The sequence below is a fragment of the Galeopterus variegatus genome, unplaced genomic scaffold (genome assembly GCF_000696425.1).
Source record: "Galeopterus variegatus unplaced genomic scaffold, G_variegatus-3.0.2 Scaffold332, whole genome shotgun sequence".
In the NCBI taxonomy this organism is placed as follows: Eukaryota; Metazoa; Chordata; class Mammalia; order Dermoptera; family Cynocephalidae; genus Galeopterus; species Galeopterus variegatus.
In genome coordinates this window covers 331966-350856 of record NW_007726443.1, presented here as the reverse complement: position 1 = coordinate 350856, position 18891 = coordinate 331966, and the positions used below count along the sequence as shown (strand labels likewise).

At 36.3% G+C, this 18891-nt stretch overlaps 1 protein-coding gene across 1 annotated transcript in view; it reads right to left on the bottom strand.

The window, feature by feature from the left end:
- Nucleotides 1-18891, bottom strand: part of GPD2 (glycerol-3-phosphate dehydrogenase 2 (mitochondrial)) — a 97677-nt gene that overhangs the window by 7452 nt on the left and 71334 nt on the right. Inside the window, exons 8-12 of the mRNA XM_008567581.1 lie at nt 17470-17663; nt 6027-6161; nt 5586-5761; nt 4905-5036; nt 3824-3982 (exon numbers count right to left, since the gene is read on the bottom strand). Of these exons, the coding sequence (XP_008565803.1) occupies nt 3824-3982; nt 4905-5036; nt 5586-5761; nt 6027-6161; nt 17470-17663 (796 nt within the window). The remainder of the gene's footprint in view (nt 1-3823; nt 3983-4904; nt 5037-5585; nt 5762-6026; nt 6162-17469; nt 17664-18891) is intronic.

Genomic DNA, 18891 nt, shown 5'->3' with positions numbered 1-18891 from the left:
AGAAAGAGAGAAAAGGGAAAAAAAACCAAAACAAAACATACTGGTATTTAATTATAAGTTAAATAGGTCTCCCTTCTTTCCAGCATTCAAGATTATGGTGCCTGACACCTTAAGCAACAATCTAGGTTAGGCCTTACTTGCATATTTTTCAATTTTTAAGAGCTATTTTTGGTGCCCTTGGCATTTTCCCCCACACCCAGCCAGTTCCTGACACTATGCACGCACATCCATATTAGCACTGACATCCCTCCTTTCGTTGTTGAGCATTTGTCTGCCATCTGTTCTAAATTTGGTGTTTATCAGCTTGCTTTGTCCAGTCATTCGATTTCTTCACTTGCTTCCCCCTTTTCCTCATCATTGGAATCAATTTTGAAAAAAATTACTTTTGTGTGAGCCTCTCTCAATCCACTTAAGTGGTTTTCTCTTTACAGTCTCTCACTGAAAAAATGTTCCTTTTGTCTAACTGATATCAAATCTACCTTACCAAATCATACAGGGCAGCATTTTCCAAAGAGCAACTCTAGTCCCTTCCTGCCCAGCTCTCCCAAAAAGTGAGAGTTCAATTTATCTCCAGATAAGTTCCCTTTTGGAAATTGAAACACACATAAGCATTTTAAAGGTTCTAAATTATCTGCACTAAAGAAAAGAGTTTCATTTATTTAACTCAGAATTTCCCAAACTCTTTTGATCATAAAAGTAATATTTTCACATATATTAATTTATACCCGGTGGCAACAATTTGGCAATGTTACTTTCTCTAAATGTCCCTACCAACTCCTCTATCAATTCCAACTCCCCCAGACATTACCTTCCTCTGTCATCAGTTCTTCCAAATTGGTTGGATTTTGGTCCTGAGTAACAGTTCCTCTAAGTATTTATCCAAACCTTGGAAAATATACATACATTTCTGAGGTATACATGTGTTGTAGCCACCCAATTAGATTTCAAGATCCTTGAAACTATGAGCTATTTATTATTCTCTTAAAATATTTGGTACAATGTTCAGTATACAAGTCACTCATTAAGTATTGACCAGTAAAAGCAACCACGATTCATCTACAGAGAGTTATTTATCACCTTGTTCCTCTTTCACTTCTGCAGGTTAAATAATCCCAATGCTTTTAACCTTTTCTCAGAAGTCCAACTTTCTAACCTTTTCTTTTTTTCCCTTTTCCTTTGTTCTCTCCAGACTGTCCACAGTCCTCATTAATACTCCTGTGTCTTTAGGTCTTTTATTTGTGTTAGTTTGTTGAGGGGGATGGGAGAGTATTTCTGAGCATATACATCTGCTCATAAAATCTGAACTGAAATTAAATCTAGCTTCTCCGGGAGAACCGAACACACCAGTTTACAGAATTTCCTTCCTCCTTCCTACTTCCTACAGCCTGAATTCCTAACACAAAATATGTTTCTGCATATTGAAATCATTCCAATGACAATTTTTGGAAGAACACAGTATCCCCAAACATTCTATACGGTAAAAATGATTGGCAGTAGCACAGGAGTAAGTTTCATTATTGTGTTGCCTCTGTGTAGAGCTTCAGCTGACCAAACTAGAACTGAAAACTGGAATAGCTAATGCAGAGGCAAAAGGGCATGGTGGGGAAAGCTTTTGCTCTGGGATGAGAATACCTGGTTTCAATTCCTGTTCCATAATTTACTACTTGCATGAACTCTGACAGAGACTTACTCTATCAGCCTGTTTCTTCAGCTATAAAAGGCGGGTAAAGGTTATTCCCGACAGGGGTATGATCAGGATTAAGGAACTCTTTTTGACCAGTGACTTCCACCATTAGTGCACTACAGTCCACTGCATTAAAATTATTGGAGAATTTTTAAAATACAGGGGTCATGGTCTTCCCCTTGAAGACCCTGACTCTGATAGTCATAAATCAAGTTTCAAAATCTGCCCTTTTCCCCTACATTTCCCAAGTGACTCTGATACATAACCATCTTTGGAATCTACACCAGAATGAGAATACTTTAAGGACAGGCCTCACGCCCAGTCATTCCTGGCACCTTCAGCATATGACATAGATGCTCAATAATGTTCATTCACTTATGCCATGTAAGGACACAAAAAGAAGATGTCTGTCTATGCACCAGGAAGCAGGCCTCCATCAGACCCTAAATCTGCTGGTGCGTTGAGCTCGGAATTCCCAACTTCTAGATGATGAGAAATAAATGTTTGCTGTTTAAGCCTATGCTATACTACTCTATGGTATTCTGTTGTAACAGCTCAACTAGAAAAAGACATACTTTTTTCCTTATCTTCTGTGTCACAACTCCCTCTTGAGTCTTCTTTTACCTCCTCCAACCTCACTAGTTCTTTCTCCTGGATTTTTCCTTATCTCCCCAACTTCTAAACTTTGGAGTGTTCCAGAGTTCAGTCTTCAGATCATTTTCATCAGCTAACTACACTAACTCCCTACACGAGCTCATCCAGTCTGATGGCTTAAATGTCGACTTGAATTTATATCTCCAGCCCTAGCCACCCCTCTGAATTTCAGACTGACATATCTAATGATCTGGATAATGTTTTAATAGAATCACTGAAATCGGTAAAGCAGGGACACTGGTTTGGGGGATGGAAGCTATCACAATAATCCATATGAGAGATGCTGGTAGCCTGAATCAGGGTGACGGTGGCTGAATGTGTTAAGAAAGGGTTGAATCTAAACCATTATTTGAAGATAAATATGTTAAAATTTGGGGATGGATTTAAACAAGGTGTGAGAGAATGCATAAAGTATGATATTAATGCTTAGGCCTGAGCAACCAAAGGGAAGAATAGCTATTTACGACATGGAGAAGTCTGTAGGAGTAGTAGTGGGGGAGGCAAGAGCAGATCCAAGAGAGGTGGCATTCCAGAAAGTAAAAAAGTAGTTCAAGAAGGAGGGAGAAATCACTGTGTCAGATGTTGCTAACGGGCAAGTAAAATGAGGACTGAGAGCTGAAAAGTATGTTGAGCAACTCAATATATTTGTCAAGTATGTGGAGGTTATTCCCGAGTTTGACCAGAGATAATACAGCAAAGCAGGGTGAAAAGAGCCTAAATGGAATGCATTTGAGAGAGACTCGGGGAAAGAAACTGAACCCAATGATTCCAGACAGTACTTTTTAAAATAAATGTATGAAAATCCTTCATTAGCCTCTGTATAGCAGTATAATTTGGTTCAGTGCAAAAGCATGAAGATCTTTTGCTTATTGCAAGACCAGGACTCTATATAGATGAGGGATCTCCGAAAAGTTCACGGAAAGATTCATATTAACTATTAATCTATTTTTCCACAAACTTTTTGAAATACCCTTGTGTGTACGTGTGTGGGTGTGTGTGTGTGTGTGTGTGTGTGTGTGTGTGTGTGTGCATCTGAGCATCACTGGATTTCTTTTTTTAATTTGGATATAAATATAAAATCTCAAATGACTCAAATGATAAGGACTTGGTGGTCAGGCATGAAACCACTATTTCTTATCAATGGCAAATTAGCAGGAGTGTGAATTTCAGTGAATACATTCTAAGAGTGATTTCAATGAAAACCAGAAAAGGTTCTACCCCACAATCATTATTATCTTTCTTTTTCAGGAATTGCGACCACAAATTTCAGAGAATGTTTTATAAAAGATTTTCCAGGAACGATTAAATTTTAGTACAAGAATATCTTTCATCTCCCTAAGGCTTAGCAATATTAAACACACACACACATAGAAATTGGCAAGAAATCTAAGATCACCATGAAAAACTATGTTAGCCTCTACTAACAGATCACATCATTAGATGTTTGTAATGGGAACTGTGGTTTTAAAGACTTCAATATAATACCTCTTTCTTATAATCATCCCAATTCAGTTCTCTGCCCATCAGTTCAACAATCCTGGGTAGGGCTTCCTCTGCTGCCTGGACATTTAGAAATGCCAGGCGAGTGCGACGTGAAATCATATCCACCGCAGTGCAGGCATACTCCTTAATCCCATATTTCACCTGAGTTCAAATTTTTAAAAAAATTATTAGTTTAGACCTTCCTTAAAAAAGAAGAAATAAAGTTTTGCTTAAAGAAATAAATTCATGCTTCAGAAAGGCGACATTTTTCTTGATACTCTTTCGTTCTCTAGCAGACATGAGACAAATAGTGGCCTCATACAAGTCCTCCATCTGCCTGCCAAGGGAGGTTTGGAAAATGGGATAAATTGGACAAGAGTTAATGCCTTCTTCCTGAACAGAATCTGTTATAAACATGCAAATTGCATCACTTCTCATTAACCATCCACAGTAATCACTCACCTTTCTTTGCTTATACATAATGTGGATGTAAATTTACAGAGCTGAATAGGCAAAGGATGAGTATTAAAAAGTTAGGGTCTATCTCTTTAGGCTATACAGTTTCCTCTCATAGAGAAACCAGATGACAAAAACCCTGAATTCAATCAACAAATAAATGTTTACTGAACACCGAGATTTTAAGGCACAGTGAATTACAAATAAATATAAAACATGGTCTCTAGTTTCATAAAATTTGAAAACTTGATGAGAAACAAGACTTAACTCTTTAAGAAACTGTCACATCAATGTATATCATCAGGAAGGACATGAGTGGTACAAACTTAAAGAGCTACATATTCACAAAAAGGACAAACAACTGGGAATTAACAAGACTTGAGGGAGTTCCATGGAGAAAAAAAAATCCATATTTTATATTATCATTATTACCACTATCAACATCAGTTCAGAATTAAAATGAAAGTTTTGTAAATAAAAGGATCTGCACTAGAAAAACATTTTACTCCAGGTTTTAACTGACACAGGTACATTCAAACTAAGCTACATATAGTTTTAAGGAAGATAAAAAAGGAACAGATGAACGGTATCCCACAGACAAGAAATTCCTCTGTGACCATTCACATACCTCCGCTTCAATATATGGAAATTCTGACACAAGACGCACTCCAACAATAGGCCACCTTTTCCCAGTCACACTTGCCATTTTGGCCACCTCGAAAGCCTTGTCACCATAGGTGGCGGCAAGATGTTGTGCCACCTGGAGAAACAAAATTACATTAGGCAAGTACTTTGAATATCAATACCTGTAGGTACAAAGCAAAAAATGTACACGCTGATCTTGCCCGTTTTCTTACAGCCTGTAACTAATAGTTCTCAAAGAGTGCTAGATTTTTACTTTGTGGGGAGGAAACCATTCTGGCTTCAAATGCTGAGGCCAGCACTAACTCTACTACACATGCATCACTGTATCAGTGAATGATGAAGCTGCAGCTTCATTCTGCTCCTGATATCACTTCTGAAGAACAGCCTTCCTCATGCTTGAGATGGAAAAAAATTGTTCCTGTATACTAGGAACAAACCAAACAAAGTCCAGATTTTAAAATAGAAACTAAAAGGTACATTCTTTTTTTAGGCAACTCAAGCAAAGTAGGATCATCTATTTTCTTAGTTTAATTGTACAGTATACAGAAATGTACCCAGGAAAAAAAACTAAATTGGGGGGGCCATATCATGGTTGCCAATTCTGTTACTGGCAAAAATGAGATTAGGTAAACAGTAAAACAATGACAAGACAACACACACCCACCTCACTTTCAAGTCCATAATCCTGGACAAGCCTAATATAGAGCGTGGGGCTCCAATCTTTACCCCCCTGAAGGAAAAGCCCAGCTGTTCTACTTGGCCCTGCTTTCAAATTGTGAGTCTTGACAGCAGCATTGATGGTATCTTCTGCCATAGATCGATAAGTTGTCCACTTCCCACCTACAAAGAAGTTGATAAACAATTTGTTGATAAACAATTCATTAGGATGCCAGCCCTTATTTTTCTTATAATTGACCATTTATCAACTTATTAATAACAAAATTCACCTGTTATTTATAACAAACAGAGCAAGTCAAGGTATGGAACTTTACTCAATCATAAAAAGAAAATCCTTGTTCATCAGAGTTCAAAGAGATTCTGAGGGGATAATTTAAATCAAACCTGTACCTAAAGCACATCCAAGTAACGGGGTAATATCTCATACCTGCTATGGTGATAAGGCCACTCTCACTGATATCAACAACATGATTTCGGGAGATGGACTGGGTATCTGCAGAGTTTGGATCTGTAACAAGGGGACGGATACCACTCCATGCTGCCAGAACATCACCTCTTCTCACTGGGAAGGATCAATGCCAAAAGTTATGAGGATTACTCAAAAACATTTTAACAAAAGTGTAAAATAGTTAATAAGGAAAGAGTGTAGTAAGTGGAATACATGAGTGCGCACTTTAAAAGGGAGAGAAAACCCTAAATAGAAGAACTCAGAGAGTGGATAGGTGCAAGAAAAACTCATAAAGAATTAATTATTTTGTTACAAATATAATCTCCGTGAAAAAAGCAAAGAACTTGAAAATCACTGAGACTTGTATGAAAGAGGAAGCAAAATGACAAATATGTTAGCAACCCTCCAGCTGTGGCAAGTGGAGCAGTTGTAAGAAGAGAAAAGAAAAAAAAAAAAAAAAAAAAAACCCAAACAGACACAAAAACAATCCAAGAGACTTATGAACTGTTAAATTTCCTTCTAGAATATATCGTGCTATCTTTTCTCAAGAAAGACAAAGATCCTTATTAAATTAAACAAATGAGCCTTTAACAGGATATTTTCTCCCATCATCAATACCTTCCTCTTACTGAGCATTCACAGCAGGCCTAGCACTGTGCACAGCACTTGACATATACATCTCATCTCATTTAATCTTTCAAGGCCCCATAGCATTGGTTATTATTATTCTCACCATATGGATGAGAAAACAGATTGAAAAAGTTTAACCAAGTAGGGCAACCTACTTGCCCAAGGCTAACATCTTATATCTGATGGAATAGCATCAGAACCTAGTTCTTTCTGAATTTAAAGTCCATGCTCTTACCAACGAATATTCTGAACAACTAAGCTGTCTGTCAACTGTTTACAATTTCCAAACTCCACCTTTTTTTCTTTTCTCATCCCATTATCTTTATAACTGACACAGAAACAGGTATACTGGCTCCTCCCAGTAGGGTACATAACAATTGTGTTATACTGTATGGAAGTTCAAGATGCCATGAAATTATTTTTACTACAGGTTGAGCATCCCTAATCTGAGCATCCAAAATCCACAATGCTCCAAAATCTGAAACTTTTTGAGCACTCAAAGGTCATGCTCAGAGGAAACACTCATTGGAGCATTTCAGATTTCAGGTTTTTGAATTAGAGATGTTCAACCAATATGTATATGCAAGTATTCCAAAATCTGAAACACTCCTGGTCCCAAGCATCTAGGGTAAGGGATAGTCAATCTGCATATTCACCAAAATACAATTACCCATCTATACCAAGATGAGGTTTATGTTAGAATTAGACAGCTGCTGAATAACACTCACTACTAACCTCAAAATGGCTGAGGGAAGCAGATCTGCTGTGGTTCTGGTCTGCCATTAGGGGCCAGGGCAAGACCCGAAAGGGTGGGGTTTTCAGAATCTACTCTTTTTCATCTAGATTAGCTTCAGGGATGGCTTAGCTCATTTCCTCTCTATATCAGGGAGCTGACTATGTGCACCAATCCACCAGCTGCTTAACAATGTAGACTACGGGGAAGTGAATGCCAACTAGGTCCTGTTGTACTTATTATGCTAAGTCAGTTCATCCACCTGACTTGGGTTAATGTCCCCCCAAAACTTAGTCCCCACTGTGACAGGGTAAAGAGGATGGAAAGTCCTATTATGATAAATGAAAGGTGGAGCCTTGAAGAGGTAATTAGAATGTAGGACCATGCCGTAGTGAATGGATTAATAATGGCAGTCAGAGCATCGTTCTGAGGGCTTTAAAAGAAGAGTACATGAGAAGTTCTCTCTCTCTCTCTCTGCTCTAACATTTTCAGCCCTGTGAGACCCCTGGGTCACTGTCAACACCACCCAGACCCTCACCAGATGTGTTCCCTAAACTCTGGACTTCCCAGCCTCCAAAACTTGATGCAATCAATTTTGTTTTCTTTATAAATAACCCAGTTTCAGGTATTTTGTTATAAGCAGCAGAAACGGACGGATGCACCATCCCTGTATGCTAGAGATGTAGTGTAATCATGCTTCAACTGTGATTTGGGGTCATGTGTGACCTCCTTCTCAATAATACTCTCAACCATCACCCAGATTGATTAAAAAAAAATGACTGTATATAGTATTGAAAACTTCAAGACAATGGGAAAACTGGATCATGAAAAGGATGAAGTTGTACCCTTACCTTACACCATTTATAAAAATTAAATCAAAATGAGTCAAAGACATAAACCTAAGAGCCAAAACTATAAAACTCATAGAAGAAAACATACAGGAAAAGCTTTATGATGTTGGATTTGGCAATGATTTCTTGGATATGACATTAAAAGCACAAGCAACAAAAGAAAAAAAATAAAACAGACCATCAAAATCAAAAGCTTTTGTGCATCAATGGATACAATTAACAGAATGAAAAGGCATCCCATGGAATAGGAGAAAATATTTACTAATTATATATTCGATAGGAGGTTAAGATCCAGAATACATAAGGAACTCCCAAAACTGAACATCAACCAACCTGAATTAAAAATGGACAAAGGACTTGAATAGATAATTCTCCAAAGAAGATATATAAACGGCCAGTAAACACATGAAAAAATGGTAAACAGCACTAATCATTATGGAAATGTAAATGAAAACCACAAGATACCACTTCACACCCATTAGAATGGCTATTATCAAAACAAACAAACAAACAAAAACAAAAAACAAAAATAGTGAGTATAGGTGAGGATGTGGAGAAATTGGAACCCTTGTGCATTGCTGCTGAGAAGATAAAATGTTGCACTGAAATGAAAAATGTATGTCGGTTCTTCAAAAAATTAAACATCTAGAATTACCATATGATCAAGCAATCACACCCTGAATATACATCCAAAAGACCTGAAAGCAGAGAAAATGTGTACAACCATGTTCATGGCATTATTCACGGCAGTCAAAACGTGGAAGCAACCAAATGTTCATCAACAGATGAACAGATTTTTAAAAATATGTTATAACATATAATGGAATATTATTCAGCCTTAAAAAATAAGGAAATTCTGACACACGCAACAACATGGATAAATCTTGAAGGCACTATGCTAAATGAATAAACCAGTCACAAAAGGACAAATATAATTCCAATTACATGAGGTACTTAAAGTGCTCAAGCTCATAGAGGCAGAAAGAATGGTGTTTGTCAGGGGGCAGGGGTAGGGGGAATGGGGAGTTAGTATTTAATGGGCACAGAATTTCAGTTGAGGATGATGAAAAAGTTCTGGAGGTGGATGGTAGTTATGGCTGTACAACAATGTGAATGTGCTGAATGCCACAGAACTGCACATTTAAAAATGGCGAAAATGGTAAATTTTATGTTATGTATATTTAACCACAGTTTTTAAAAAATCAAGACAAAATGATAAGCTGATATTATCCAAGTCTCAAAATATGAAAAGATTAAGGAAATATTTTACATTTACTACAGAAATATCAGGACCTCTACAAGCACATACCATGCCCATGCTTTAGTACAAATTAACAAATCCCATGCAGAGAGCACAGTTTTGTGAGCAGAGAGCATATTGGATTGCAGCTCTCTTGCACCCCTTGGTCATGCACCCTTGCATAGTAAACATCGTGTATATCTATACACAGCACCACCTGAAAAGTATGTAGGTATACACCTAGCAGTCTCTGTCTAAGGAGTCACAAAAACTCCTTGAGATGATTGAAATAGTCCTAAAAAAAAAAAGTACCTTGCCAAGGATAGGGAAAAACCCTACAAAGACCCTGAAAACAAGTTATATTGGATATGACAGATAATCCCTCCATCTTGATCATAAATGAAAAATAGATTTCTGATAAAGATAAATTAACTAAAGTAAATCTGGCATATTTTAATGTAGCTCCTTAAAGCTACAGTCTTAACATGACTGTAATCTGAAAAAAGAGGTTCCTGTAGACCTCTGTGAGGGTGTTCTGTCAAACCCATATCTAAACATTGTAACTAAAACAAAGGAAGAAGGAACATTAATTAACTGGTGAGGAATGTTTAAGTCTTCCCAGTCTTGTTAACTGGAGACCATATGGGATCTCGGATGCTGGGATTCCATTCCCAGATCTGCCCCTCTGATATGTGCATTCCCTTAAATAGGTTTCATCCTGATGGCTTCCACGTAAAGGGGTTAATTCTTGCTTCACACAATTCTACAGGTCTTGTAAAGCCTCAAAACAAATCGTGCAAAGGGTCTTAATCTTTATAAAAAACCTAACCAGGAAATTACCACTATTTTCCATTAGAGTTCACATCACCCTTTGAGATAAAAATAAAACTTAGCCAACCCACTTACAACGTCATTGTGGTCACCACACAGTCCCTCAAGTGTCTGTAAAATTCCTTAGGTAGCCACACTGATCAGGAATTTGGTTTCAACTCTTGTAGCCCTCTGACTAATTTTTAAATTATCTGATGGAAAATTAGACTTTTCAGAGTAAATTTGAAGCATATGCAAATAATCTGTTGCAAATGCCTTACCTTTTTGGTTACAGCAGGCAGAAAAACACATGAAGTTGTATTACCTGAAACAAAATGCCTAAAGCATTCAAGTTTTTCACTCACAGAGGAATATTAAGTAAAACAATGTGTATATTGATACCATTTAATGCTTACTCCTGGAATTAATACTCAAAAAAAAAAAAAAAAAAAAGGAACTGAAAAGAAAATACTACTGGGAAGAAAGAGTTCATAATGTGTTAAGAACTTTAATTTATTTTGTTAAGATCTTTTTAGCCTGAGAATTACAATAGATGAATATTGGGATTGTATTTATTTACAAAGATAAATAAAGATTTAAGATTTAAGGATCACTACATTTTCTTATTTAAAATATGAACTAGTCTTCATGGCCTGCAGGATTTTTGTACTGTTAAATGAGAAGGTGGCTAGATCACGTTACCTATCAGTTCACTCCCGACCTTGAGATTTAATGGCTTTTATGGATTATTCAAAATACTATTTGCTGCTGAAGTATAAAGAGCTTGTACTTCCCCACCACCCAAATTTAGTAATGACTGGTCAGGGTCACAGGTATAATCTATGTCAGTGAAGCACAAAATAGCTACACGCCTGAGACATTAAATTTAACCTTTTGAATAAAGAAAAGCAACTAACTGAGCAAACAGATTTCTCTCCTTATCACCTATTTACCCACAATGGAAACCTTATACACTGTTAAACAAACCCTAATTAAAGTTTTCTCAAGAAAAAGATTCAAAAGAAGTAGATGGGTAGTCAGAATAAAGAATTATTAAGATATCTTCTACTCCTGCCTGGAGCTGTTGCAGCCCTGTTGCAACCATGGGGGAAACAACCCTAGGAAGAAACCTACTTGGAAAGTAGTGGAGTCCCCCAGAGAAACAGGGGCCACATATCTTAGACACTGCTGAATCACTAAATTAATCCAGTTTTACAAGATAATCAATTTCTTTATGTTATTTAACAACAACAAAACCCAAATTCAACGACTCTGCCAAATTGAGCATTTCCTTCTCTAGATTCTGAAGAGCAGCACTGTCCCATAGACTTTTCTCAGTCATGGAAAAGTTCCATACTGCACTGTCCTACTTGCTAGCCATTAGCAGCATGTGGCTATCAAGCACTTGAAATGTGGTTCACCTAATTAATGAACTGAATTTCAAATTTTATTTAAAATTTTAACTGATTTAAACTTAAATGGCCATAAGTGGCTAATGGCTACCATATTGCCCAGGGCAGCTCTAGAATAAAAAGCCTCCAAGCAGATCTCAGATTTGTTCTGGGAGATCATCAAGCTGGTTCCTTCCACCAAGACAACTTTGCCCACATCTCTAATGGGCCATCCTTTCCTTGAAATTTGACTATACTTCCTTAGCTCATGAGAATAAAATCTACTGTAATAGCCACTAAACATTGTCATCCAGGTTCCATGTTCATCATTTCAAACTATCCTCCTCTCTCTCTAATCTTATGAGTTCAAAGAAATAAAAAAAATTATTTTTACTCAATTAAGTATTCCTACCCTCAAGTACTTACTTAGAAACCAGTTATATCACACAGGTTGCAGCCAGGAGTAAGTAGTGAACATCACCTACTTTAATTTATGGTACAACGTGAAGAAGAGTAACTCAGGGCTTCCATGTTTCAGAGCTCAAGATTCATCTTGATTTTCCTGGTTCTCATACCACCAGGATAGCTACAGAAGATTTCATTACTGTTTCATCTCTTCCTCACCATGTTGAAAGTCTTCGGCAGTGTGAATTCTAGTATTTCTCAATGACCCAAATATTGTATAAAGTAAAACATCACATATAGTTATCAATTAATATTATGTGAAATATTAAAGCATTCTCTGAACTTTTTATATCAGACTATAATAGTTGATATTATAAAATCAAAAGCCTCTGAGCCAATAAGCTAGGCTTTACATAAGAATTCTAACAACTAAAAATTTAAAACTTCAGATATTCCCTTCCAAAATAAGTGGATGTTTTAAATAAAACAAAATGAAAGAAAACAAAACTACTATTAACTAAAGTTTAGTAAAATCCATCATTAAGGACCACTTATTAGAGTGGCTCACCCATATGGCACCAAGCTGATTTTTTAGGTGGTGTCAACTTCCCAGATGTTTAAAAAAAAAAACTATGGAATATCTCCAGTGTATATAAAAGCACTTGGCAATGTTTTCAAAAGGTAACGAGAACATAAAATAGTCCTTCTACCATCATGTGTAAGAATTATTTTTATTGAATCCCCAATAAATAACTCATTTAGGTTTTTGTATATGTAATATATGAAGAATAAAATGTATATAGTAAACAGACATTTTTCACAGCCGGTTGAAAAAACTTTGTATGATGTGAATGTTTCAAATTATAATTAATATTTTAATCTTACATACTTGGCAAGAAAAGTGTTTGTTTTAAAAAATTAATAGAATATGAAGCCCATAGGAAATGACAATTAAGAGCTAAATGTGTGCTGTTGCTTCACATTAGTTATTTAGGCATGTGTTTTGGGGTGTTCTTTCTCATGTTTGCCACGTTCACAAAAATCAATAAAACGCATGTGAAAATACCTAAATGAACACAGGGGAAATAGTGTCAGAAATCAATACTTCTCTACCAGCATGTTTAACCTGCTGAAATGAAGTGTTAATCACAGAAATAAGATACCATGTTACATTTATAAACTAATGAAACTAGAAAAAGCAAAGCGCATGACACTATAATTAAACAGCTGGAAGACATCCAAGCCTGTGTAAGTTGATAACCCTGGTACAATCTCTGGCAGTGAAAAGGCAGGTCTGCAGTGAGTTGATATGGCCAGCTCAGTTGTTAATTGAATAACAGGCAATCTATAAACACTACTAATTGCATATGTGAAAACCTGTGTATAAGAAGAGAAGCTGCCCAGAGAAGCACTCCAGAAAAACTACATGAATAAAGCACTGGGCAAATCTTCTGTCTCTCTCAATACCGTTAAGTCATGGCTTAGTTTCACCGCTGCATCCTTCTGATTAACCTCTACACAGCAGACTTAATGATACATTTTTCAAAAGATCATTTTTCTTCCTAACTCAATACGAACCGCAGAACTATCAATTACCCATTTCAGAAAAGAACAAACAAGTAATCTAGAAAATTCAGTCTGTGAATGGAAAGCTTTCTAAATTGTAAAAGAAGACATGGTCATATTCCCAACAGGCAAAATGCTTTTCAGAATTGTTCTGACGCTTTTTGCAGAAGTGTGGCAGCTGCTGTGAACAGCATGGAGTGTTAAGATTTGACACTTTTTTTTTTCTTAAGGATATAGCCATTTGGGGAGGCTAAGAAACTGTCAGAATTTTACTTCTCCATTTAATAAATCCTTTTAGAATGATTATTTCAACCCTGGTGAATGTAAAACATTTCAAAACTATTGCTCTAGGATCTAAACCAAACTTTTTATTTTTTAAATCTGTGGAGAAGACTGGCTGGCCCAAGGGATTAGTTATGAGATATGAAACCTCCTCTAGTTTAACATTCAAATTCAAATAAGGCCAGTAGAGAGCAAAGGTCACTGTCATTCTGAAGGTGTCTAGCAGTTTCCATGAAATGAATTGATAGACTTAATTCACTCCCTGGTGAATATAATATCACATCATGAAACCCTGAACCACCAATCAGAGTACTGAACGGTATTTAGAAGCACAAGTATAAAAACCAGCAGACTTACTTATACTCACATTATGGCTCCAACACCATCTAGTTATAAGCAGGAAACATAACATCACTCTGCCTCAGTTTCTCCAACTATAAAATGGGAATTACAAACTGAACCTCATAAGATTATTAACAGGAATCAGAGATAAAATAGGCAATATGCTTGCTTAGCAGAGTGTCTAACATAAAAGTGCTCCATAATGGTATGGTTTTAAAAAATAAAGCATACAAATGTAAATATTAAAATATGTGTAGCAACAGCATGTAATTAAATGACTGAATGGTACCTGAAGCTGACCTTGTCTCTCACATTTAATCAGTATAGAAAAGAAAATTGGGTTTCACCAACATCCCTTGGGGAAAAAATGTATTTGAATGTCCTCACTTTAAGATATAGATATACGTCAGCTAAGTGACACTCTTTATTCAAGATCAAAGGTAATTCCTCACTTACAAGAACGTGAAGAAGTTACAAAGAATCACTGTTAATTATTTTCAAAAGGATAAGTTTATAAGTAGAAAAGATGTGATAGATGGTACACACAGGCAAATAAATGAAGTCTATAACAGAGCTGTCATCTCTGCTTTTACCCTGGATATTGGCTACCTGGAGAACACAGAATCTCAAGACATCCACAGACCACCAGGAGAAAAGACCTGATTTTCAATGTTTAGATATTAAGGTCAACCACTTTTACCAAACACAAGAATTAACAATTAGTTTCACCAGTTCCCTGATGACAAAAAGGTTTGTTCATTGAAAAAAGCCTTTATGTACCAACCAGGTATTGCCAACTATTCTATCTACTTATAGGCAGAATGAAAGTGATCCAGTCTATGTTACAGCCCAAGGCTCATTTCACTGGTGGAGATCCCAACCTAAAATATGGGCACAGCAGCCTTCCAGAACCTATACCTGCTTCCAGCACATCCAGACTCACAGCAGTCAAAGCAGTTAGATTTCTCATCCTTACTGCATTTGAACCTTAAGATTTTGGAAACTGTCAACATAGAGCTCTCTGCTTTTCAATTGATTTTATGTCTTGCTCTAACAATCTAAATTCCTGATCTTAAGGCCCTAATATACATGTTCTTTTAACAAGTATTATACCCCTGTAAATGTGAAATAAAGCAGGATTCATTAAAAATAATACATTGAAATACAATCATACCCAGATGTTGAAGCTCCTCCTAGACTGCAAAAGGAAAAAAAAAAAAGCATCAGGCTAGAACTGCAATGCAGTTTGAGTATTTAAATATGGGTGTTAAATAGGGCATGACTATTTCCCAAATAACTGTGTGTCAGGGTGTGTGTGTGTGTGAGTATAAGCATTAGCCATACAGATTACAATTACAAGTATTTAATACATTTATACAATTATTGTAGATATCCAAAGAAACTCCATTGAGAGTGAAATTACATCCTTTACTTTAGATTAGAAGCAACTAAAACTACACAACATAGATTAACTAATTAAACTAGGAGAATCACCTAAGCTATTTCTTAAAGCAGTTTATTTTGTTTGTAAATATGTGACCACACAATGAAAAAAAAACCTTTAGGGAAAAAGCATTCATCTGCTAGTGAGTTTTATCCAGACTAAAATAGTGTCTGTATGCCCTTCCCTGAAGCCAACATTATAAGAAGATTCCTGATACAAACAGATGAAGACTATTTTTCAAAAATCTTGAACTTGTCTACTTTAACATAGGATTTTCAAACTGCTCCCAGTATCAAAAACACTGAGAGCACCTATAACTAACTCATTTTAATTCCAAACAATTATGAGTAGCACACTTATCTAATGATAAGCTTTGTAGTTGAACAAAGAATTCTTACCCTCAAGGAGTTCCAAGTAAGAATACAACTTAAGACTATTACATATGTAATATAATGTGATTTACTAGCAGTATGACCAATGTCCCATGGAAGTACAAAGCAAAGGTGCTTTCTGGAGTATAAATATTTTTCCAAGATGATAAGTTGGGAGAAAGGGCACCCCACAGCAAGGCTTCAACCTACAGAGGCAAGAAGGTTTAAAAGTTATGACCTGACTTGGAAATGATAAGTAATATAATAAGATTAAACCACAGAATGCATGGAAGGGGAGCAGTTGAATATAAACCTGCAAAGACAAGTTGTGAAAAGCCTTATACTCCATGTGAAAGAACTTAGAATTTTCCCTAAAGTCAATGAGGAGATATCCAGGGGGTATTTTTGTGCAGGGAAGTGATAATCACAATCACATTTTAGAAAGAGAGTTCTGATGGAGGGATCAGTCTTGGTGATGACAGAGACCTGACATAGGGAGGCAATGCACCTGTTCAAGTGAGAAATGGCACAGGTATGAATCAGAGCAATTAAGTGGGAAGGAACCTGCATGGTATTCACAGTGAGCATAGATAGGAGTTAGACTGGACATGGAAAGACAAAGGAGCATCAAAGATAAGCATGCTGTTTCTAGCGTGGGTGACTAGATGGATGGTGAGGCTATTAACTGAGATAGAAGATACAGAAGGATAATGTTGGGGAACTTCTGGGACCAACCTGGCTAAAAATTTCATTCTATAAGTTCATCGGAGAAAATGCTAAGATAGCCAAGTTAAAATGCCCACGTAAGCATAAAAAAGAAGTAAATTTTGGCTTCTTTCATTAAAACAAGCATATTTATCCTCCTTTGCTAAATCCACTGTTCAACACTGTACTTTACTTTCCGCATAGTAACAAACCATTAAGCTTCTTAGAATATGTACCTCTATCCTCCCATTTCTGTGCTATATTATTTCCTGTGAATATCCTGTACCTGTAAATCAGACCTTCTCAAGCTGTAGAAATTAGACAGTGATGTAAACATTTCATACTCTTCTAGAAGCTCGTGAATACTTAAGCTCATGGGTGGCACTCCAATCTCGCCATTAAAGATTATCAGAAAAGGATCACATGAGTTTCATGTGGCTGTAGAAAGTAGAGAAGAAAAGGCAATTTCTTTCCGTTGTGTTATAATTTAGTCCTCACACATTTTCTAAGAGAAGTGGGCAGCACATAAGCATTGCACGAGGCCAGGTGTGAAGATGAGTCAGACTGGAGATGTGCGGTTACCCAGGGAGAGCTGGAAGGGTTTGAGAGACATAAAGAGGAAGGGAAAAACTTGAAGAAATGCTTAAGTTACCTTCAACATCACAACTCAAGTAGTTACGCACTTCATTCAAAATAAAGTTGATATCTTCTTCTGAAGGAATAGGATGGTGTGTAATATCAGTTGGAGTATCCGTAGTGCCAGCTATAGTCATCTTTTGCCAGGGTAAGAAGAAAATAACTCTCCCATCACTGGTGGCTGGGTCAAGAAGTCCCATGCTCTCTGGGCTGAGGTGAAAAGAAGGGTTATTATTCATTTCTGAAATTAGCAGAAGTTTAATATTAATCTGCATTCTAAAAACTATTTTATTCACTTATTCTCAAATAAGCACACAAGCAAGACATGAACTATTACTTTTACTTCTCGTTACCTAATCTGGAAATTCCTAAAGAAAAAAAAAATTTGAAAACAAAAAGGAATGGAGCAAATGTGATGATGATAATATTCCACAGCAGAACCACCCCTCCCCACCTCAGCAATGCAAGGTTAATTACGAAAGTGAACTTCAACTTCCAGTTGTTTTGGTTTTTATACTCTTTGGACCATTCACATAGGATAATGTCAGCGAGATAAGTGTCTATAATTTCTTCTATAATGGTCAGTTAAGAATAGTTCTTCAACCTTTTTTCAAGTCTATGAAAAGTATTTTCCTGGGACATTTGACATTTGGCACATCTTTCAGTAGAAGTACTCAGAAATACATGAGAAAGTGAAGGGTCTAACTTCCTAGAAACTAAAATATAATCATAAAGTTCCTTACTCCTTTATGCCTAGACGAACTCATGCCACTTCACCAAATATGAGATTTCTTACTTTATTTCAAGGTTACAGAAATCTTAACAGGTGTATCCAGAAGAAAAGGGCTCACCTCAGTTTTCTACTACTACCTAAATAACAATGTCCTAGTTTAAGGTCAAAAGGGAGAGGAACGCCTTAGCAATGAAAGTCTTTTAAAAAGCCAGAAGACACTAGTGTATTATGCTATTAAATCAAGTTTCAAAGCTGTCTCTTCCTGACAGATTATATAAAATCTTCCAAAATATTAGTCAAGAATTTTCACTGACATATATTGAATATTCTAAAATCAAGTTATAAAACACATTTGAAGGATAGATAACTGTAAATAAACATTAACAAGACCCATCAGGTTTTGTTTTTAAATCACTAGAAATTGTTCTTTTAATGCATTTCATCAGCCATTCAAAGAAATTTGGAGAAGTTGTTAAGCAGTGGAAGGAATCCGAAAACGTCATATTCACTACACATCTTCAGATAGCTGTTTCAATTTGACTAAATTATCACACCAAGCCAGTGTTAAAGGTATGTTCTGTAAATATATTTTGGCTTCTATTAATGCAATTTCTTATACAAGAAACACAATTCTATTTGGTTTGACCAAATTTCAAGAAATTTACTCACACAAATTTAAAAAGGGCATAACTCAACTTCTCATGT